At 45.4% G+C, this 23,697-nt stretch overlaps 1 protein-coding gene across 1 annotated transcript in view; it reads right to left on the reverse strand.

The window, feature by feature from the left end:
- The window catches only part of PRKDC (protein kinase, DNA-activated, catalytic subunit), a 187,027-nt gene extending 163,790 nt beyond the window's left edge, over positions 1 to 23,237 (reverse strand). Inside the window, exons 1-5 of the mRNA XM_066578069.1 lie at positions 23,023 to 23,237; positions 19,872 to 19,948; positions 18,483 to 18,575; positions 17,066 to 17,140; positions 6,051 to 6,159 (exon numbers count right to left, since the gene is read on the reverse strand). Of these exons, the coding sequence (XP_066434166.1) occupies positions 6,051 to 6,159; positions 17,066 to 17,140; positions 18,483 to 18,575; positions 19,872 to 19,948; positions 23,023 to 23,227 (559 nt within the window). The 5' untranslated portion in view covers positions 23,228 to 23,237. The remainder of the gene's footprint in view (positions 1 to 6,050; positions 6,160 to 17,065; positions 17,141 to 18,482; positions 18,576 to 19,871; positions 19,949 to 23,022) is intronic.
- Between the last annotated feature and the right edge of the window lie 460 nt (positions 23,238 to 23,697).

Raw genomic sequence — 23,697 nt, forward strand, 5'->3', positions numbered from 1 at the left:
GAAGGCTCCCAACCGGAGTCTTTCACAGAGAACTGGCTAAAGTCTTTACTAGGGAACGACATTTTCTCAGCCTCCTTTACCGTAGAGAGAGCCCATCGTGTCCCGGCTAGACCTCCACCCCCGGGTGCCCCCCCACGCCCCTTTTTGGCAAGGATTCTAAACTGCAGAGACCGCGACATCGCACTGCGTCAGGCCAGACTTAAAGGCCCACTTAAATACAACAATTCGCTGATCTCCATTTTTCCTGATTTTTCTGCGGATCTACAGAAGCAGAGAGCCACCTTCATAGAGGTCAAGAAAAAATTCAAGGACAGGAATATCCCTTACTCCATGGCCTACCCAGCCCGCCTGCGCATTGTAGCGGACAGGAAAGCCCTCTTTATGCAATCACCAACCGAAGCCATGGAGTGGCTCCAGATGCATCCTACACCATCCGCGGACGCTGGATCCTGAACACGCCGTAGCTATACTTTAAATCTCATTTGTAATGTTACTCTGTAATTCCCCTGGCCTATTGGGAACAATGGGCAATTAATAATCAATAAGCCCCTTATTGGGACCTTAAGACGCAAAACCCACCAGTCTCAGTCGAGGCCACCACTTCCCTTAAGGCCACAGGAATTTCCCCTTCTAGCAACAACCGTTACTCTCTTGATAGAGCGTAATTTAAAGATTTCCTCTTGACATTCCCGTTATAATTGTTAAACGGAATGTCACAAGTTGACTGTTTATGTGATCACAGTTCAGTTTTTGTTAAACCCCCGGAGAGTCCGTGCCGGTGCTATTATCCCATTAGTACATGCAAACTGCTGCCGCTCATAAATGCCCTACCCGTGAACCACCGGGTTCTTTTACCACTTAAATGGCGTTAATATGTTTTAGTTGGAATGTGAGAGGTTTGGGTACCACCGCCAAGCGTAAAGCTGTGTTTTCATGCATTAAACAATTTAATCCTCACATTGTATGTTTACAGGAAACTCACCTCACCACAGAAAGAGCCGAACTACTCAAAAAACCTTGGGTCCAATGGGTAAGCCACTCCTACCACACCTCCTCCTCCAGGGGAGTTTCACTCCTTATTCACAAAGCAGTAAGATGGAACACAATTAACACCCGTAGAGACCCTGAAGGGAGATTCATTTTTACATATGCTGAAATAGACTCTAAGCCCTACACCATCTTATGTATATATAACCCACCCCATAACAACCAGTACCCCGTACAAGCGGCCATCGCGTTCGCCCACCAATATCCCCTAGCAAGCGTCATCTGTATGGGGGACTTTAACCAAGTAATGGATTTAAATATAGATAGGTTCCATACACCATCCACAGCCCCCACCACTGCTAAATCCTCTCTGCAACAGCTTACTGATAGTGTGGGATGGTTAGATTTCTGGCGCATCAATCACCCCACTACCCAGGAATACACCTGCCACTCCCAGGGACATAACACTCTGTCTAGAATTGACTATATATTCGGCTCCCCATCTCTAGCAATCTATCTCTCCAATATAACACACTGCCCACGGGGCATCTCGGACCATTGCCCGATACTATTAACCTTTAAATTCCCCCAAAACAAAATCATCCCTAACTGGAAAATACATCCATTCTGGCTTAAACTTATTGATACCGACGACCAAACACCCGCCCACATATCAACCTTTCTAGACGTCCACAACAACAACACCCACTATGCCCTGAAATGGGATACCCTCAAGGCTTACCTCAGAGGCTGTCTTAAATCCACCATCACTCATATTAAAAAATCCACATCCCAGTCTGACCGCGACATTGAGGCCCGGGCTATGGAGGCAGAAAAACTATACATTTCCGACCCTACAGACTCCAAGAAAATAGCATGGCTCGGCATGTCCCGCCTGCATAAAATTCAAATCCATGAAAAAACCAAACGGAAATTATTCTTCACCAAACAATACTATTTTGAATTGGGGAACCAATCCAGCCATCTTCTGGCTAACCTCATCAGGCGGGAGGGCCACTCTAATACCATCCTTAAAATTCAAAACACACAAGGCGAGACGCTCACCGACGCCCAGTCCATCACAGAACGATTTAGAGAATTCTATGCCAACCTCTACAGCTCATCTACTAATAAAACCACTTCAGACTCCCTCAACTACCTCCAGGATCTGATATTCCCAACACTCGAGGCTGAACAAATAGCGTTTCTAGAGGCCCCTATTTCCCTAGAGGAAGTCCAGCAAACCATCCAAGATATGGCATTGAACAAAGCCCCAGGCCCAGATGGCCTCCCCATTGAAGTATACCAAAAATATAGTGAACATCTTACCCCACTACTGCACGAAACACTACTTCAAGCCCAAATAGGTAACTCCCTTCCCCCCTCATTTTATAAAGCCACTATAATCGTATTGCTAAAACCCAACAAAAACCCGTTGGACTGTAGCTCCTATCGACCCATTTCGCTAGTCAATGCCGACTACAAAATCCTAACCAAAGTCCTAGCAACTAGACTAAATCAAGTCATTCTTTCTATTATACATCCAGACCAGACCGGCTTCATGCCAGGGAAATCCACAACGATCAACATAAGAAAAGTCCAAACCGCCATTCAGATTGGTACCAAATTTAATATGCCCTGGGCCCTTGCATCACTGGACATGATGAAAGCCTTCGACTCCCTGGAGTGGAGCTTTCTGGAGGCTTGCCTTCACCGCTTCGGTTTTGGTCCCCAGTTCATACACTGGATCAAAATAATATACAAATCCCCAAGCGCCAATGTATCTGTAAACGGCATTCCATCAGCCGAATTTTCATTGACCAGGGGCACCCGCCAGGGCTGCCCACTATCCCCGGCTTTATTCGCCATAGCCATAGAGGCGCTGGCGATTCGTTTGAGAGCCACTCCGGCTGTAACCGGAATCAAGTGGGGTGGCCTGGAGAGCAAGGTGGGCCTTTACGCTGACGATACGATCCTGTTCTTGTCAAATCCAGAGACCTCCTTCCCCCATGCTCTACAACACATTGACAAATTTGCCCAATATTCAGGCCTACAAGTCAATTGGTCCAAATCCACGATCCTATACATGGACCATAACCCTGTGATAGACCCCTCAACGGCTAGATGCGGCCTGGCGGTGGTATCAACGTTTAAATACCTTGGGATAAACATAACCCGAAGCCATAATAGAGCCCTAGAAGAAAATATTAACCCTCTATTTGAGACCATAAGACACAAACTTAAACAGTGGTCCGGGTTGCCCCTATCAGTTGCAGGTCGCATAAACCTAGTAAAAATGGCTATACAACCGAAATGTTTATATATACTACAACACATGCCTACGATCGTCCCCAAACGGTATTTCCAATCCCTAAACTCCCACATCTCCTCATTTATATGGGGCTCATCGAGACCCAAACTAAGTTTGACGTCACTGCAGAGACCCAAGAATCAAGCGGGTATGTCCCTCCCAGACCTCAGATTATATTATCTAGCTGGTCAACTCCGCAATATCCGCCCGTGGTTCCAAAACACAGTAAAACCCATCACAGATCAATACCTGGAACATCAAGTGAAAGGCGGCAATCTGTTGGTGTATTTGGAGTTCCCCGAATGCTCAAACCCCTCAGATTTATTACCAATCCACAAACTGGCGTTGAGTGTGTGGAGAGAGACAAAATCTATCCAGAGTTTTGATGACACGGTATCCGATCTTCCTCTCTGGGATAACCCAGGCCTGTCGGCTCTGCTGTCAGTCCCAGACCCTCAATACTGGAAGAATTTGGGGGTCACCTCACTCAAAGACATATACAAGGACGGTATATTCCCTACATTTACTCAACTGCGCGATCAAATACAATCCCCCCACCTCCAGCTGTTCAGATTTTTTCAACTTAGGCACGCACTGACCACCCAGTTCCCCCCCAACTCTACTCAGATATCCAACTTCCCAACCATTGGAATCCTTAAATCCCAAGGACCCAGGGGCTTAATTTCGGCACTTTATACACACTTACTTTCAGCCAAAATAAACCTCCACCCACTTCCAGTCCTTAATAAATGGACAATCTCCATCCCATCCCTCACAACTGATGATTGGACAGACATCATGGAATCCCATTTGTCTGTCTCGCCCGCCGTGAATAATAAATTGATTCAACTCTATATAATCCATCAAGCTTATCTCACCCCCAATCGACTATACCAAATGGGTAACGCCCCATCAAATTCATGCCACAGATGCCATCAACCCGGGGCGAACTTCTGGCATTTAATCTGGGACTGTCCACCAGTAAACAATTTCTGGTCCGACATTGCAACCTTTACAAACGCACTTTTACTACCCCCATTTAACATATCAATGGACCCCAAAGTAATTCTATTCGGCCTACTGCCGGAAGATCAATGGCCCAAATACACACGCACCTTCCTCAGGAAAATACTGTTTCTGGCCCGCAAAGTGGTGGTACTGCACTGGATGGCTGCAGACCCACCCCTACTATCACAATGGATAAAGCTAATAAACGATGTCACTCCATATGAAAAAATCATCTATAAGAATAGAGGATGCCCGGGTAGGTTTCAGGAGATTTGGGGCCTCTGGCTCATCAACCGACAAACTTTATCAACAATATGAGTCTTATCCGGGTTTCCACCCCTTCTCTCCCCCCTCGGGACTTCAGATTCCCCTTATCCCTCCCTACGTTCCACCCGCATCTTTAATGCATTTCCCATTTTTCTGCCAGGTACTGAGCGGCTGCCCGGCACGGGCTCTCCGATACTTTCTCCCCCCTTTACTGTTGTTCAACTGTTTGACTTGAAACTAAGCAAAACAAAACAAAAAGCAATGTTTCTCCCCCTTTTTTTTTATTGCCAATTTATACAGGTACAGTTCAGCAATAAGTGTACTTTACGTATACATGATATTTGTACAGTTACAATCAATGCCATGTACAATATTCCTCTTTTCATGCAAATGTGCTCTGTACCGTGATTTTGCAATGTGTTAAATAAAACAAAGTTAAAAAAAGAATGAAGCTAGTCAAAGGGCCGGGCTAAACTACAACTACAAATGAAAAATGATCATATTTTTATATACGCCAAGTTGTACAATGAAAACAATTCAATATGAATACAGCAACATACATGGAAAAGCTGCAAACAAATAAGACAACCGCATTATTTCATGCGTCAGTCACTTCAGATTTACAGCAGAGTTCTTGCATTTCTTATTCCCATAGAGAAACACTTTAGTTGCGATGCAAGTTGTGGTAAGGTCATGCTTATATCATGACTTGCAGGTTTCACAGTGTACCCCCAAATGAAATTAAAAAAAACTGAATCCAGAATGCAACACAATATATGATCAGACTAAAGTTGGCAATAGCAATAACATAATTGACACCTGACAGATGAGTGACCCACAAATGTCAATTTTACTCACCTAGTTACAAAAATCTCAAGTCTCTGTTCAGTATAGTTATTCTGCAGATGCCAGCATTTTAGTATCAATAAGGCTGTCAAGGGCTTAGATTACCCGTTGTTACATATACACAATGACAAAAGCTATAATCAGATTGTATCCTTGTCAGCTAAAGGCTCATTAACATGCAAAGACAGATCTTTCAAATGATCTAGCTCTAGAGATCATTATGCATCAAGTACTAATGGGTACTAATGCCCATTAGCACTCTATCCACTTCATTTGCGTGCAAATGAGCCTCCAGCAGCTGTTTGCAAATTCCAGCATGTGGTCTGGACTTTGCACTCAGCTGCTTTGTCTTTGCATAGTCTGACAGGAACTGTCAGCTGAATACAATGTAATCAGCTGCTCCCGTGGAGAACACAGCATGCGGTCCCTGCCATCTCTCTCCAACTGAAGGATGGATTTTAAGTTCACCTAAAAATCATCGTTCAGCCAAAGAGTAAATGATGGTAGCATTTACACGCAACAATCATCGCTCAAAAGCCATCGTTTGAACTAATTTTGAGCAATAATCATTGTACGTAAATGGGGCTTAAGAAGTCTCTTATGTAAATGTATTGAAGATGTGACACATTACCTGTATCTGGTAATTTGCTTTTATTAGCAAGTTCACCATAAAATTTATTAAAAATTTCACAGATCTTAAGTTCTTCAATTTTGTAAGATTTCTTCAGAAGTTGCAATAACTGAAATGACATAAAAGAAAGCAAATGTTGGAAAAATCGCAAAACAGATCTGACTCTTTCATTGCCAGAGATCTAATATGAGGAAAAAAGGCCAGAAACAGGAAAGAAAAAAATATACATTTTCTATTTTTTCATTTTTGTTTTTTTTTAAGTATTTGGCTCAATATTTACCCCCAAAATTAACCCATTAATTCTCCTGTGCATAGCATATACAGACATTGTGCAAAATACAACACTACTATAGCATGAGGAACAAAAATTTTATTTTAGCTTTAGAGCAATCCCCTTCGCTTAGCTTTTTCAGCAACCTCTGCATAAGGCTACCTACATATGGCAGAGCACGATATCGGGCTGTGAAACTCAGCCACATATTGGACTCACTAATGTGCGATTTTTCCACAGGTCTGAGGCGACTTTCTGTCAAACACACCACCCATCACTTCTGGGAGGTAGCGATCCTCTGGCATGGCGTTCAGCCATGTCGGAGGATCGGCAAGTGTTTCCAATGGTAAACCTTGCATCGGACGCCGTGCAATGTGTTTTCCTGTCCTATTGAAAACAATGGGTGATGCGTTCCAAGGGTTCACACATCTCACAATACACAAATCTCGTGCGATTTTCTCGGCCGTGTGAAAGTGGCTTATGGGTGATAATTATTTCAGTACAGAACATTTTAGGTGAAGGCACAACAGCAGATAGAACAGAGAACTATGTGTCATCAGGTACAGTTATTACACATCTGGGGTAAAATACATTCCGTTTTATATATTAACCCCTTTCTCTGCCAATGACATGTTTATCCCCTTAACACTCCAGGACGTACGTTAAGTCATGAAGGTTCGGTGTTTGTATGGGTCGATTCCACTCCATACAATGCAGGTGCCGGCTGTTTCTTACAGCTGACACCTACCAGCAACAGCTTCGATCAGCACTGCCGCTGATCGCAGCTGTTAACCCTTTAAATTCTGACAGCATTTAAATGTTCTGTTTTGAGTTTGGGTTCGAAGATGGCCGTGAAAACGACTGCATTTTGCCATCGCTGTGTGTGAGTGACCTAAAAGTCTGACCTATAAAAGTAATGCATTATTTACCCCGCACAGTGAACGCCATCAGAAAAAAAAAAACAAAAGAACTAATACCAGAATTGGACCTTAGTTAAGTCTCCCGGTCTTCAAGACAAAATGTACTAAGAAGCAATCAAAAAGTCATATGAACTCCAAAATGGTACCAATAATAACAACAGGACGTACCACAAAAATGAGCCATTGCACAATTCTGACAACGGAAAAAAAAAAAAAAATATATATATATATATATATATATATATATATATATATATATATATATATATATATATATTGCTGTCTGAATATGGCGGCAGAAAATAATTAATTTTTTTTTGTTTTATATTTCTAAAAGTAGAGCAAAAAAATAGAAAAAAAAATTTATATTATATATATATATTTGGTAGCTTAGTATTTGTACTGACCCACAGATTCTTTAAGAGTGGGGAGGAAACACGGAAAAGAAAAAAAAAGGCTGCATCCTTTAGGGGTTAACCACTTCACACTATACAGGTTAGAACTCACTATAATATCAATGGCATGAATCTTTGTTTTTTACTTTTTTTAACTAGATTAAATTTTTGGGATACAGCACTCATTCGAAGTCAGGGAGGTAGGGCAAGAAAATTTACTTCATGCTTCACTTGATCTTCTCCTCCGTCCCTCCACTGTGCCAGTTCTAATCCAGTTATTGGCGAGCCAAGATGGCTACCGCCTTTAGACTACCTACTGTAGTAACTCATAGTGCATTGTGTTAGACTACCAATGTACTATACCTGCTCTGTGATTGGCTAGCTCTGCTCACATGATCAGCAATGGCCAATCAGAGAACAGTGCATACTCTAGTTAGAAAATGGCAGTGGCCATTTTGGCATCCAAAAACAGTGCCAGAACCAGCGCAATGGAGAGACGGAGGATAAGATCAAGTGCAGGTAATATATCTCCTCCATTCTCAAGTCCCAAGACAGAATTGTTGTCCTGAAACTGGAGGGTCACTTTAAGTGGGGCCATTTCTCCAAATCCTAGACAAACCCTTTGAACATACACGAGTATGGGTAACAGAGGCAAGAGTCAAACTCTGCAGGATAACAATGTGGCCACTTTTATATTAATGTGAATTTAGAATGCATTTCTTTTATAGTAATAATTATTTATATAACATGACCAAAACAAAAAAGCAACACGAAAAGTAGCCTCATTCTACTGCAAGTATATTATGTGATAGACATGATAATTAGTCAGTGTAAAATGTCTATTGATTTGTACTAAACTAGATGTATTACGCAGCTGTAGTGACTTTAACTCTTAGAGGCTAATGACTGCATAATTTCATTATAGTAATTGCTGGACAATGGCATGGTGAAAGATGTGTGGTATAAGGTTAGCCTAATATATATATATATGTTCCACAAGCAGCCTCTGAGAGTTAAAAGTCTTAGTACTACATGTATACCTGTATTCAATACTGAGTGTTTCCCCAGTCCTTTCCCATCCCCCACACAGAAACTTCTCCAACAAAGAGATACTTTCAGTTTCAGTTTTGACCACATGTTGTTAAGACAAAGGCTCCTACTTGAGAGAGGTGGGGAGAGGGGGAGGCGGGGAATTCTATATAACCCAGCAAATAAGAATATATATATGTTACTGATGTAATCTGTTAAACGCCCATAAAGGGCAGGTGTTATGTCTTTCAATAAAAGAGGCTGTCTGGACATTCCTGCCCAGACAGCCATTTTGGACATGAGACTGATAACTTGTGTCTGATCTGGTCGATGATGTGTGCACACTATACAATTTGGAAGCTACAGAATACCCCGAAACCTGCTGGAGGAAAATATGATCCAGTTCAATTTGGTGTCCCTGTGGTGGGCCGAGTAGAGATTTTTGATTTCTTTCATTCTGGAAAAATACAGAGATCGGCAGATAACACGTAGAACTCAGGGGCCCGAAAATCTACAGAACACGGTAAGATTGCTTTATCTACCTGTGTCAAGCTGATTTCTAACTGTTAATCTGCCTATGTCTAATCCAGAGTGATAAATCAATGAAAGGCAGGTAATATAGTCCTTTCTGCTCGAAAAAAACCCCACCGTTTTAACCTGCCTAAGGGGTATTCTGTATGCTGGGTATGATATGTCTGAGACGGTTAAAGATTGTGTATACAAGACCAAGAGATAAATTCTGTGAGGGTTAATGTGTCAGAAGGGCGGACATGGCTGTTTAAGTCTGAGGGAGCGCGCCAGAGACACTTACTCCTAGGTAACTAGTGTGAGGTCAGGAAAATTTATGATACGCGTATGCACTTGTATGATTGAGCGTGTTATGTGCTCTCATATGTGAAAGGATACGCAGGGTTTAAAAAAAAAAAAAAAAAAAGGTGTATTTACCTGTATGATTGAGCGTGTTATGTTCTCATATGTGAAAAGGTATATACGCGGAGAATTATAGCTTCCAGAGCTCTTGGTAATTGAATATAATCATTAGTCTTTGTGTGTAATCAGAGGTAGAATGTGCAGTGTTTATTATTGGGGGAGGGTAGAGTGGGCTGAAGATAAGCCACTGAAAGCATTTCCCAGTTAACCCGTTTGTTCCCTTGATTTACAGGGATATAAGAAGAGATGAGTGGAATTTGGTAAAGGAGTTTTACTGTGTTCAGAAATTTCAAATAGGATAGAATAAGCAGGCAGAATAGAATACGGGATCAGTGCAGGATGTTTTGGAATATGCAAAACATGTAGAAATGTTTTACAAGAAAAGGATCAGGAAAAGTTGCAGAAAGAAATGTCGGGTTATGGACAGATAAGCAGAAAGAAAGGTGTATTAGATTGCTAGGAGAAGGTATAATGTAGGAAAGAGATTCAAGATGAGAATCATGAACAATGTAATGCCTTTGTGTTGACTACAGCCCCTCCCTATAATGGCAGCCGCACTTGCAATGTTTCTGCAGCAAGTGTGGTGAGCTCTGCCCCCACCCTGAAATTACTTCCCCCCCCCATGTGCTCACTTTCAGGGTGTGTGATGTTACTTCCGGCCATTTCAATCCGGGATAGGACTAAGCCCCGCCCCTTCCTCCTCCAGCAGCCATCTTGCCTCACCTGGGAAACTTGTAGCCCCGCCCCTTTCTGCCTCTGGCGGCCATTTTGCTGCACTTTGGAGGCCTACATTCCCCAATGCCACTGTATCCAGTGCTAACATCATGATTGTCTGATGTAAGGTTTTGTTTGACCAGACTTTGTTACACTCCAAAATGTGGCCACCTTGGATGTGTGATAAGTTGAGGGAAACAAACCTTTGTGAAGATGCAGCTTGGGACATATTAGATGACTAAGCTGGTTTATAGTGTATGGAAGATTGGAGTTGATGCATGGGGGACAGAGGCCAGGGACCCATGAAAGGGGACGCCTTCTCATGGTGTGTTCCCAGGGGCTCTGTTTTCCACTGCCTGCTTCTCCAATGGATGTTCAGACAGATGAGGTTAAGGAAGGCTCCTATAGATGGAATAATTTCCCTATAGTCACCCAGCAAACTTTTTCACGCAATTTGATGAAGTAATTTTAGTTATGTGAGAAAGAGGGACTGAATTGCTCAGAATAGGATGTCAATTCATCCGTATTCTTTAGTTTTTTCCTTAAAGGGGTTGTCCCGCGAAACAAAGTTGGGGTATACACTTCTGTATGGCCATATTAATGCACTTTGTAATGTACATTATGCATTAATTATGAGCCAAGCAGAAGTTATTCACTTACCTGTTCCGTTGCTAGCGTCCCCGTCTCCATGGTGCCGTCTAATTTTCAGCGTCTAATCGCCCGATTAGACGCGCTTGCACAGTCCGGTCTTCTCCGTGTTGAATGGGGCTGCTCGTGCTGGAGGGCTGCTCCTCGTAGCTCCGCCCCGTGTGCCGATTCCAGCCAATCAGGAGGCTGGAATCGGCAATGGACCGCACAGAAGACCTGCGGTCCACCGAGGGTGAAGATCCCGGCGGCCATCTTCGCAAGGTAAGTAAGAAGTCACCGGAGCACGGGGATTCGGGTAAGTACTATCCGTTTTTTTTTTTCAACACATGCATCGGGTTTGTCTCGTGCCGAACGGGGGGGCTATTGAAAAAAAAAAAAAAAAACGTTTCGGCGCGGGACAACCCCTTTAAGTCTTTTGTATATTCTAGTGTCAGTCTACACTGAAGCTATCATTATATTCCGACAGGAGAGTGAAAGTTAAACATTGACGTTCCTTGAAATACTATTACACTGGGTGATTGTAAATTTTGCTTGTGTTGCGCCCCCTTGTGTTAAAAAATGCTTACTGCAACATGAAGGGAAAAAAAAAAATCTAAAGGAGATTTTCGCTCAGACTTCGTTGCATACAATGTCACCATGACCTACAAAGTGCTTGTTTTTGTGCCTCTTGGTTTCCTTTTTCAACGTTGTACTAGTTTGAACGCGATTACTCTTTTTCCATTGAGTATTCTGGTTCAAAAGGGGGGAGGCATAGGTGATCTGGGTCATAGATGAGCTAGGTGTTGTAGATCAGCTATTGGGTTTAAAAAAAATAAATAAATGAAATAAGATAAAAAGGAAATAAATGATTTTGTGCTACAAGATTCCGAGCCATGTGAAATAGAACATCAACACGATTATTTAGTACTAATACAGTAAGAAACTGCAGGTATGCAAACAGTTACCGGAACCTCTGTTGACGATGCATATGTTGAGCTTTTTGCAGATGGTACCAGGGTGAGGATTGACGACTCCACATCGGATATGCAGTGGTCACACAACAAGATGTCCTAGAAGCAGAAGCTCTGCCTCCGCATGTCTCAGCACAAGAAGCGGAACTGCAGGCCCTCACTGAGGCGAGTAGAGTGGCGAGAGGTAAGACGGCAACCCTTTACACTGACTCCTGGTATACATCTGGCATAGCTCATGATTACGGCCCAATATGGAAGGCCAGACAGTTTTTACCTTAGCAGGACAACCAATTGAGAATGGTGCAGCGGTGCAGAGTCTCATGGAGGCCCTACTTCTACCTGACAAAGTTGAGAGTTCGCACCGATTCCTACACTGGAGAAGCGAGAGACGACACCCTTGCCAACAGCACAGCAAAGGCAGCGGCCCTCAAGCCGTGGAAGAAAGAAGAAAGATACTGACAGCATGAGTCAGTGGTAAAAACTTTGGACATTGACAAAATTTGGACTTTGATATGCTAAAGACTTTACAGTTACAAGCCAGCAAGGAAGGAAAGGATAAATGGACTAATATGGGAGCAGCAGAAACAGGACAGTGTATGGTGAACAGTCAACAGCACTTGCCCACCACAGTTCCTGTATCCCCAATGGCCCAACTGATGGACGGAAAGACCCACCTAGTAAAGCAGCAATGACGACGACGCTTGAAAGAGGACGGGCGACTTCTGGGTTCTCTGTAGCTGCTGCATTATTTGTCCAGTTTAGCATGATCTATGCCATAGGTGAGTCAGGGCAGAAGTAAATTTGCCACATCACACTTGCCGGGACCACTCTACCCATTTTAGGGATTGCAAATTGACTACGTTCAGCTCCCACTTGTTGGGAAGTATGAATACGTGCTTGTTGTTGTTGATGTCTTTGCAGGTTGGAGTCCGACCCTGTTACCAAGGCAAACAAGTAGGTAACCGCAAAGAAGCTCATGAACGAGGTAAACTGTGAATATGGGGTACCAGAAGTGATTCAGAGTCAGACAGAGGTATAAACCTCGCAGGTGAATGTAACATGTCATGTCAGCTCTGGGTGTATCCCAGGCCTTTTACATACTCTACCACCTTTAGAGTAGTGGAAAGGTGGAGAGACTTAGTGGCACGCTAAAAAGTAAGATACTTAAAAATGACGCCATTTTGAAAAGACGGTCATCCAATAGCCCTATTCAGTGTTAGATATGAACCCAGGGGGATCATGCATTATCTCCCTACGAGATTGTTTGGGCTAGCCCCAAGGCTAGGTTGCTACTATCCTCAGTAGTTACAATTACAATCTGATGTGTTGACTAAGTATGTGATTTCCGTTGTTAAAGAACTAACCAAAGCCTACGCACAGGTGTTCTCTTCCAGACTCAGAGGCAGACACTGGGACACATATCTTGCAGCCTGGGGATTGGGTGTGCGTCAAGAAGTTCCTCAGGAAGCACCCTCTTGAGCCCCGATTTGATGGTCCCTACCAGGTGCTTCTGACTACTGCCACAGCTGTGAAACTAGCCGAAAGACTTACATGGATCCATGCTTCATACTGTAAGAAAGCTTCAGATCCGGGAGACCAGTCTTAGTTGTGCCAAGGACATTACTCTGGTTAGGGCTAGTGAGAGAGGAGGGTGGCAACTGGAATTCTTAGTCGGAAGAATATGAGGGTATGGTTACCTTCTGGTATAACTCGTCCAATGCTCAAGTAGCCGCATATCCCTTCGACTATTGTACTGTGGTCCTGTGTCTAGGCGCAAGATCCCACCGCAGGCCAGATTTAGCTCAGTCCAGCTGGTTATATGACTTATATACCCGGGGAATATAATATGTTTGCACCACTGATAACGTCTGGGGAGAAGACTGCCGTTATTGGGGATTAGTGGGATGTAACACAGGAATAGACTGGTCCTATAAACCGCGAAGTGCCTTAAATAAGAAAGATAAGAGCGGAAAATCCCTAATTAGTCGTATAACCCTCCTTGAGAATAATAAGGACAGCAGGTATTGGAAGGCTGAGCTTAGTATGTTGCTTGGTTTTAATGCGGTTTTTACACTAACCATGGGAGATCCAAGCCCGGGAGATGGGGGGACTTACAGTCTGGGTACATACAGGTACGGGAGGACAGATCCCTTAGGGAAGTTTAAAATAAGGGATATGGTAGATGCACCCGAATGGAAGCCTTCACTTAGTCCCGTGCCCATAATTAACCCCCTCCGCCGTAAGATAAAGACCTTGACGAACATGATCATAGGCGACCCTACTAGAGATGAGCGAACGTGCTCGGCCACGCCCCTTTTTCGCCCGAATACCGCGATTTCCGAGTACTTCCGTACTCGGGCGAAAAAATTCGGGGGGGGCGAGGGAGAGAGAGAGGGCTCCCCCGTTCCCCGCTGCTACCCCCCGCACCGCCACGCCTCTCCCCGCCCCCCGGCGCCCCCCGAATCTTTTCACCCGAGTACTGAAGTACTCGAAAATGGCGGTACTCGGGTGCGTAAGTACTCGAAACGAGTACGTTCACTCATCTCTAGACCCTACCTTTGAGGACATCTTGACAGTAGCGACTGGCTACTCTGACCAGAATCTCTGGTTGGAGTTGATGAGGTACAACGCTAACAGGAGCAACAAGTCTAATTGGTTACGTGTGCGGTAGTGCCCGACCACATTCGGGGATGGTCCCCCTAAATCTCCCTGTAGATGCTGAAGAGTGGTTTCTTAGTCTCTTCACAAGCACTTCCACCAGTGAGAAGTGGAAAAAGGAATACTCTATAACTACTTAAGTGTTTTGCACTGGAGAGAGAGTATTACTGACTACCCTGGAAACTACACCTGTCAGGCAAATGGGCAGGGTGGAGGGAGATTTTTGGGGAACTCATTAACGGGTATTGCTCCTCCTACGGTACGATAGGAGGGGAATGGATGCAGAATCAGGTCCAGTCCTTAGGAGACGTTTACTGGCTTTGTGGAGACATGAGGTTGAGGACCCGTCTGGAAGGTAATTGGACAGGGGAGTGTGCGCCTTAGCAAAAGCCCTTATGCCCCTCCACATCCTGTCAGGTAATGTTGAGGATAATGAGGTTACCCCCAATAGTTACTTTATCTCGATCCAACTCTGTCTGTGTTTTGTGGTTATCCTGTCATGTTGGTCTATCCTTATTTTCCGCATAGGTACGGTGGTTCCTTCCAGTCTTGTCACTAGGTAGTGTAGGGTCAGTGTCGGCGGCCTGGACGTGTCCACCTTCGGGGCTATCTCCAGGAGGGACATTGGTGTGGGTGAAGATTAGGGAGTCCCACGCCGTGCATACCTGTGCACACTACTAGTATTGTAACATTATACTAGAGCGAGAAGAGAGACTCCTGGTGGTCGTTTTGATCTACACGTGTACACTGACGTCATAGGACAGCCAAGGGGGGGTACCTGACGAGTTTTAAAAATTAGAGACCAAGTTAAAGCTAGATTCAAGTCCATTTTCCTGATCATTATGGTAAATAAAATGTTGACTGGATTAATTATGTTTATTAGAATTAGCAGCAGTTTATAAATTATACTAAAGATGCCTTGTAGGGACTAGTCGACCAATAGGACCTACCTCGACTATGACTTTTCAAAATAGAATGGCCTTAGATATGATTTTAGCTAAAAAGGGGACTGTCTGTAAGATGATAGGGGAGACTTCTTGTACCTACATCCCAGACGACACGTGACCCGCGGGTAAAGACGCACCCCCTACACCCCCTTGAAGACCCTAAATCGAACCTTCAACGCGCTCCGATTATAGGCTCACACGCAAAGAACTATGAAAATTTGACGGGAAGAGTTAGAGGATAGACATTTTAAGGGGGGATTGTGATAGACATGATAATTAGTCAGTGTAAAATGTCTATTGATTTGTACTAAACTAGATGTATTACGCAGCTGTAGTGACTAACTCTTAGAGGCTAATGACTGCATAATTTCATTATAGTAATTGCTGGACAATGGCATGGTGAAAGATGTGTGGTATAATGTTAGCCTAATATATATATATATATATGTTCCACAAGCAGCCTCTGAGAGTTAAAAGTCTTAGTACTACATGTATACCTGTATTCAATACTGAGTGTTTCCCCAGTCCTTTCCCATCCCCCACACAGAAACTTCTCCAACAAAGAGATACTTTCAGTTTCAGTTTTGACCACATGTTGTTAAAGGGGTTGTCCCGCGCCGAAACGGTTTTTTTTTTTTTTCAACCCCCCCCCCCCCGGTCGGCGCGAGACAACCCCGATGCAGGGAGGTAAAGAAAGCTTACCGGAGCGCTTACCTTAATCCCCGCGCTCCGGTGACTTCAATACTTACCGCTGAAGATGGCCGCCGGGATCCTCTGTCTCCGTGGACCGCAGCTCTTCTGTGCGGTCCATTGCCGATTCCAGCCTCCTGATTGGCTGGAATCGGCACGTGACAGGGCGGAGCTACACGGAGCCTGCATTCTGCACGAGCGGCTCCATAGAAGACAGGAGAAGACCCGGACTGCGCAAGCGCGGCTAATTTGGCCATCGGAGGGCGAAAATTAGTCGGCACCATGGAGACGAGGACGCCAGCAACGGAGCAGGTAAGTATAAAACTTTTTATAACTTCTGTATGGCTCATAATTAATGCACAATGTACATTACAAAGTGCATTAATATGGCCATACAGAAGTGTATAGACCCACTTGCTGCCGCGGGACAACCCCTTTAAGACAAAGGCTCCTACTTGAGAGAGGTGGGGAGAGGGGGAGGCGGGGAATTCTATATAACCCAGCAAATAAGAATATATATATGTTACTGATGTAATCTGTTAAACGCCCATAAAGGGCAGTTGTTATGTCTTTCAATAAAAGAGGCTGTCTGGACGTTCCTGCCCAGAGAGCCATTTTGGACATGAGACTGATCACTTGTGTCTGATCTGGTCGATGATGTGTGCACACTATACAATTTGGAAGCTACAGAATACCCCGAAACCTGCTGGAGGAAAATATGATCCAGTTCAATTATACTTGGTAATAGATGGCACACACAGAGGCAAGAATGAAGATAAAATCATTGTCCCACACATTACTACACCGCAATACGAAAGCGCAGTGTATTTATAATTATTCTGCCATTCAGCACTTATAGTTACCTTAATTAGAAGATCTAGAGCGGCTACTTTACACTTCGCATATTTTTCTTTTGTGTATACTGCAAGGCATATTCTCTGATGGAAAAATAAAACAGGAATCAGTTACAGAAGGATAACCAATAAGGATGAGCGATTATACTCGCTAAGGCACTACTCGTCCGAGTAATGTGCCTTAGACGAGCATCTCCCTGCTCGTCCTTAAAGATTCGGGGGAGCTGCAGGGGAGAGCCGGGAGGAACGGAGGGGAGATCTCTCTCTCCCTCTCTCCCACCCGCTCTCCCCTGCTCCCCGCCGCGACTCACCTGTCAGCCGCAGCGGTCCCCGAATCTTTATGGACGAGCGGGGAGATACTCGGCTAAAGCAGATTACTCGGACGAGTAGTGCCTTAGCGAGTATACTCGCTCATCCTTAATAACCAACTAAGACTGCGCTCACACGGCCATAAGCCGACACCGAGACTCCTGCAGCGGTTTACAGGTGTGAGCCCGGTTGCGTAAAGCCACGTATGGCGGCGCATAGCCGCGTACTCACACAGGTGGTCATGAGCTGTACACCTGTTTTCTTTGTTTATATTTCCCGCACCCTCGCTTAGCAATGATGCGTATACCCGCAGCCCATATGCAATTGGGGATATATGTGACCATAGAGAACAATGGGCTCTATGTCGCAGTAAAATAAAAACACGCTACTTTTTTTTTCCCACTCGCAGATTATGCAATTGCGACACGCTAATGTGATCAGAACTGCATAAAAAGCAATGCAATCGATTGCCTGCGAGCTACCGTGTAACACCGGGATGGACAGAAACCACGGAATCCACAATTCAAATCCGGTCATGTGAGACCGGCCTCAGGCCCCATCACACTTGTGGTTTCTGTTTATAAACTAGACTTAAAGGGGTTGTCCCGCGCCAAAACGGGTTTGTTTTTTTTTTCAATAGCCCCCCCGTTCGGCGCGAGACAAACCCGATGCAGGGGTTTAAAATAAAAACCGGATAGTACTTACCCGAATCCTCGCGCTCCGATGACTTCTTACTTACCTTGCGAAGATGGCCGCCGGGATCTTCACCCTCGGTGGACCGCAGGATTCTGTGCGGTCCATTGCCGATTCCAGCCTCCTGATTGGCTTGAATCGGCACACGTGACGGGGCGGAGCTACGAGGAGCGCTCTCCAGCACGAGCAGCCCCATTCAACACGGAGAAGACCGGACTGCGCAAGCGCGTCTAATCGGGCGATTAGACACTGAAAATTAGACAACACCATGGAGACGGGGACGCCAGCAACGGAACAGGTAAGTGAATAACTTCTGTATGGCTCATAATTAATGCACAATGTACATTACAAAGTGCATTAATATGGCCATACAGAAGTGTATACCCCAACTTTGTTTCGTGGGACAACCCCTTTAAGACCTTACCTTGATCTCTAAGGCATGTGGTTGTGCACGCTGGTCTATCTTCTCAAGAAAGATGCACAGGAATTTTAATGCTTCCTCTCGACAGTCTCGATACTAAAGTGGAATAGAAATCATATTAGAGAAGCAGGTGAATAGAGCTCAAACATGAAACTTTAGGCAAGGACCCATTCCCATCCTGCATTGTTCAGCTCTGCAATACACGGCATATACACTGCTAAGGGGGATATTGTCCCTACAATCAGAGGTTCTCTTCTCACTAAGTGGTGTCTCACACGAGCGTATGGTAATAGCGTATTATTGCATGGGTTTTGCATGTGTAATATGCTGTACCAATATCCCATAGGCGGCCATGTTGCCACACACACGGATTGTGTAAATTATGCGGGCAAGAAAAATCGCAGCATGTTCTATCTTGGCGCGTATTACGCGCACATACACACCAAGATAGTACATGGCGATGGGCAGCAAGCAGCCAGTATGCAATGTCACTGCGTACTGGCTGCGGCACGCGAGCGTATATCTTACAGAATACATGCTTCGAGATAAGCTCGTATGAGACCGGTTTAATTCACAGAATCTGAATGAATGTGAAGAAGAAGGAGTGCCTTATTGTGGAGGTATTCTCCACTAAAAGCATTGTTTCTAAGGCAGAATGCAGTGCTTCACGGATATACAGTATGGCGACCCAGAGTGTCTACAAACCTGTGGGAAACTCTCATGCATTACTCACAGCAAGGATAAATCCCTGCAAAAGTGCTCTCAACGACTGCACGAGCGCTGACGTCACCGCTAAGGTCTTTGGCGCTTGTGCAGAGCGTTTAGATAGACAGAAAACACTGCTGGATTGCAGGCTACTCGCTGAGTGGGGAGTCTTTACACGCAGCGATCCAGCTATGTTTGTTATGCTGTCTGAAAGTCAGCAATAACCAAAAATGAGTAGTAAATTATTTTTCTGCATTTACGCAGGATGATTATCACTCATTTTCTTTCGTTTGAACGAATTTTGAGCAATAGTCATCCCGCGTAACTCAAGTCCGTTAATTAAGTCCTAATTAAACTTCTTGACAGTCCTCAGACACCAGCTGATTAAAGGGATTGCCCAGGGTTAGAAAAACAAGACTACCATCTGTCCAGAACAGCACCACACCTGTCTACAGGTTGCACCTGGTATTGCAGCCTGCACCATTCACTTTAATAGAGCTGGCTGCAATCCCAGATGCAACCCACACAGAGGAATGGGGCTGTTTAGCGGTAGAAAGCAGCCACATTTTTGGACTCAAAAACTCTTTAATGTTTTTACTCAGCTACAACTTGGGCAAGTTTTCACCAAAAAAAATTGAGGTTCTGTATAACTGAAAAGTCAAAGTGTATTATTTGCAAGCAACTTACTTCCTCCACGCTGAGGGATCTGTGGATGAGCAGGAGCAGGCCATAATCCTTGGAGAAGACCAGCGAGGTGTTCAAAGCTAGAAAAAGAAGAAAAAGGTTCACAAGTGACGACAGTAAAGTGAAGAACAGCGGATAAAAATCCACAGCAGGTTCTAGGCCTCTATGTGGTGCAGATTTTTTGCCACAGATTTACAATGCAACGGGTGAAAACCACATCAAAATCAGCATGTAAGCCTACAGTCACACAGGTGTGACTCCCGTGTGAGTGTTGTGCGTTGCGAGACGCGCAAATATTAGCTCCATTCCTTTGAATGGACTTATTCACAAGAGTGATTTTTTCCCTCACAGCTATGCCGCGAGTTAAAAGAAACTTGCTGTATGTCCTTATTTTTTTGTGTCCCTTGGAACGTTCCACCATTGTTTTCGATGAGACAGTCAAACACATCGTGATGCCCAAGTGAGTGCGATGTGAGGTCGCCCATTGAAATCAATAGGAAGCACTTGCCGATCCTGTGAAGCGCGTGAAAAAGGAGCCGCAGGATCGGAATTCCAGAGAAATTATATGAGGTGTTTTTGCATGAAAAACACCTCGCATTTACAGGTAAAACGCACGTTCACGAGCGCGACATCTGCGTGTTCACGAACCGCAATACACCTGTGTGAATAAGCCCCAAGTAAACAGAGAACAAGCGGAACTATTTTAACCCCTTCCAGACATATGTACATGGTAGATCATTACTGACAGCGGTATCTATAGAGCTGGACACAGGGAGATGGCGGACTCTTTACCCTAATACCAGGGTGCCAGTCAGCTGCCATGACAGCCTGGAGTACAATTAAAGGGATTTTTTGGCATAAAATGGAAATTCTGAAACCTACGATGTACAGCTAACTAGCAACAACCTGTCCCTTTTATCTGCCGCTCTTAACCCTCTTTGCTGTCCTGTGCAGCCGCCAATCTGCCGCTGTTACATGCATCACTTCTGCAGTAAACGCAACAGCAGACTGTGAGGCCTCATGTCCACGGGCATAAGTGAATTGTGGAATCTGCGCGGATGATCCGCAGTTCAATATGCCCATAGAGTATCATTGGCAATCCACAGGTATTTAAATACCTGTGGATGTCTTTTTTTCCCCGCATGCGGATGGGACGCAGGGAGCGAACCGCGGCATGCTCCATTTTTCTGCAGATGCTACAGGGACGGCTTCCAATTAAGTCAATAGAAGCCGTCCGGTCCGCAGCACGCCCGCAACTTACACTGTGGATGTGCTGTGGATCCGCGGGAAAGCAGATTTTTAAAAAAAGGCACAGTGCATGTGCATGGCACGCTGGCCGGCATGCCAAGCACATCCGACGTGCAGAAGAAAGAAGATCAAGCCGCGATGGAGGAAACCAGCGCTGTGTCCGGACAGATGAGTAAATGTACTTTTTGCCTGTCCACAGGCACGGCTGGAATCCCATACAGGATTCCACACTCAGAACCTGTGTGTGCCCGTATACATGAGGCCCTAGGCCCAATGTCCATGGGTGGATCTGATTCGTGGAAGATCCGCAAATCAAGCCACCCATAGGAAAGCATGGGCGTCCGCAGCTGAATTAAAGCATGTGGATTTGTTTTGCAGACCTCTGGGTCCGGAAAACAAATGGCAGTCTCTGGAAGGCTTTCTCTGGCAGAGTGAGGGAGGTTGGTGCTAGTAAGTTGTAGGAGCTTTGGGTTGTGGGTGGAGCTACAGTGCTGGTCAGTTAAGGCCCTTTTACATGCAACAATTATTGCTAAAAATTCGTCCAAACAGCCGAAAGTCAGTAATAATTGTTCCATGTACACGCGGGCAGTCGTGCACTATTCGTTCAGTTGTCATTCAGCGCTGGATTTTAGCCCGCATAAAAACTATCGTTCGACCACTCAGAATTCGTTCCATTTGCATTCCTTCAGTCTTCTGAGTGGCTTGCCAACTTAATAATGTACTCATTGTGTTTTCCTTGGGGGTCATACACACCAGCGATATTTTTCCAGCATCATAGTGCGGGAAATAATATGGGAACATCCTATTTTTGGGCGTTCCCTCGGATCGCCATGCATCGCCCATTGTTTTCAATGGGGCTGGCTCACATCGCACGGCGTTGAGATGCACGCGAGTGCGACGTGAGGTTTGCCCATTGAAAACAACCGGAAACACTCTGCGATCCCTACTACTCCTGCAAGGCGGTTGTAACACGAAAACGGGCCGAGTTTCAACGCTCAATACCACCCGCCTGTGTGAGGACAGCCGAAATGTAAGGAAATGGAACTCGAGCGGATCCTTATTTTCAGGTTATAGTCAATACATAACAGGAAGGGCTTCCGTCTGTTCTTGTTGCGCACGACTGATCGCTCGTATCGACTTAAAAACGGAAGGTTAGAAAGAAGAGAGAACAAAACAGATGCTTTAAAAACAAACGAGCAGAAAAGGCCCATTTTTTTAACTGATCAATTTACCAGATCCATAAGAAAATTAAAATAAAACAGACACTCCGACGTCCGTTCGTGTCCGTTTTGCGGTCTGTTCCGTTCTATTTTTTTTTTTTTTAAAGTGATCTATTTAATGTAAAATCCCAACACTGATGTGAATGAGCCCAAGTGGCATCATGTACTCCGGGGCGATACATTGTAGCAAACTATCAGCGCAGGAGAGATCTGCACTGAACATGTATGTAGCTTAGCTGCATGTAAGCAAGAATGCTATTCACTGACAGCAAGCAGAGGTTGAAAGGAAGCAGGAAGTTGTATAACTTCTCTCATGTGGGGTGTATATAGGAAGGAAGACATCTACCGGGTAGGAAAAGTCACCCGACAGCATATAATCCCGGTTTAAACTGTTGTGGAACTGCAGCCCCAGCAATACACTAGTGCGGGCATGCTGGGACTAGTAGTTCCACAAGAGTCTCCAGCAATACACTAGTGCAGACATGTTGAGACTAGTAATTCCTCAAGCGTCCCCGGCAGTGCACTAGTGCAGGCATGCTGGCACAAGTAGTTAGCCCCCGGCTGCAGTGCACTAGTGTAAGCCTGCTGGGACTAGTAGTTCCACAAGAGTCCCCGGCTGCAGTGCACTGGTGTGGGCATGCTGGGACTAGAACCCCTGGCTGCAGTAGCTCCGGCAGTGCACGCACCCAGCACGCTGCTCCCCGGCGCACTGATCACACACTCCTCTCCCAGGCTGCGCAGCAGGCCGAGCGCCGCCTCACAAGACCCGGGGTCCCCGGAGCCCAGCAGGCGGTGCAGCTCGTGAAGACCCGGCAAGATGCCGCCGGCTGATTCTGCGGGAACTTCTTCTCCTCCATCGGAGCTGGAAGGACCGGCGCCGAGCGACGACATGTCCGCGGGAGAAGCGGGAAACCCGCACCGAGATGAGGCGGCGCTCACACGACACTTCAGTCACCCACACGGGGGCGCTGTGTCCCGGCTAGCAGCAAATGTCAATAGTGAGGAGCCAGCAGCCTCCTGTATGTAGGAGGAGCACACAGCACCTACGGATGACAGACACCATGTGCTGGATGGATGTAAACTGCATGAAACCACTGCTCGCACTGCCTCCACAACCATGACAGCCTCCACTGCCCTCACTGCCTCCACAACCATCACAGCCTCCACAACCATCACAGCCTCCACTGCTCTCACTGCCTCCACAACCATCACAGCCTCCACTGCCCTCACTGCCTCCACTGCCCTCACTGCCTCCACAACCATCACAGCCTCCACTGCCCTCACAGCCTCCACTGCCTCCGCAACCATCACAGCCTCCACTGCTCTCACTGCCTCCACAACCATCACAGCCTCCACTGCTC

Source organism: Eleutherodactylus coqui, chromosome 9 (assembly GCF_035609145.1).
Source record: "Eleutherodactylus coqui strain aEleCoq1 chromosome 9, aEleCoq1.hap1, whole genome shotgun sequence".
Lineage (NCBI taxonomy): Eukaryota > Metazoa > Chordata > Amphibia > Anura > Eleutherodactylidae > Eleutherodactylus > Eleutherodactylus coqui.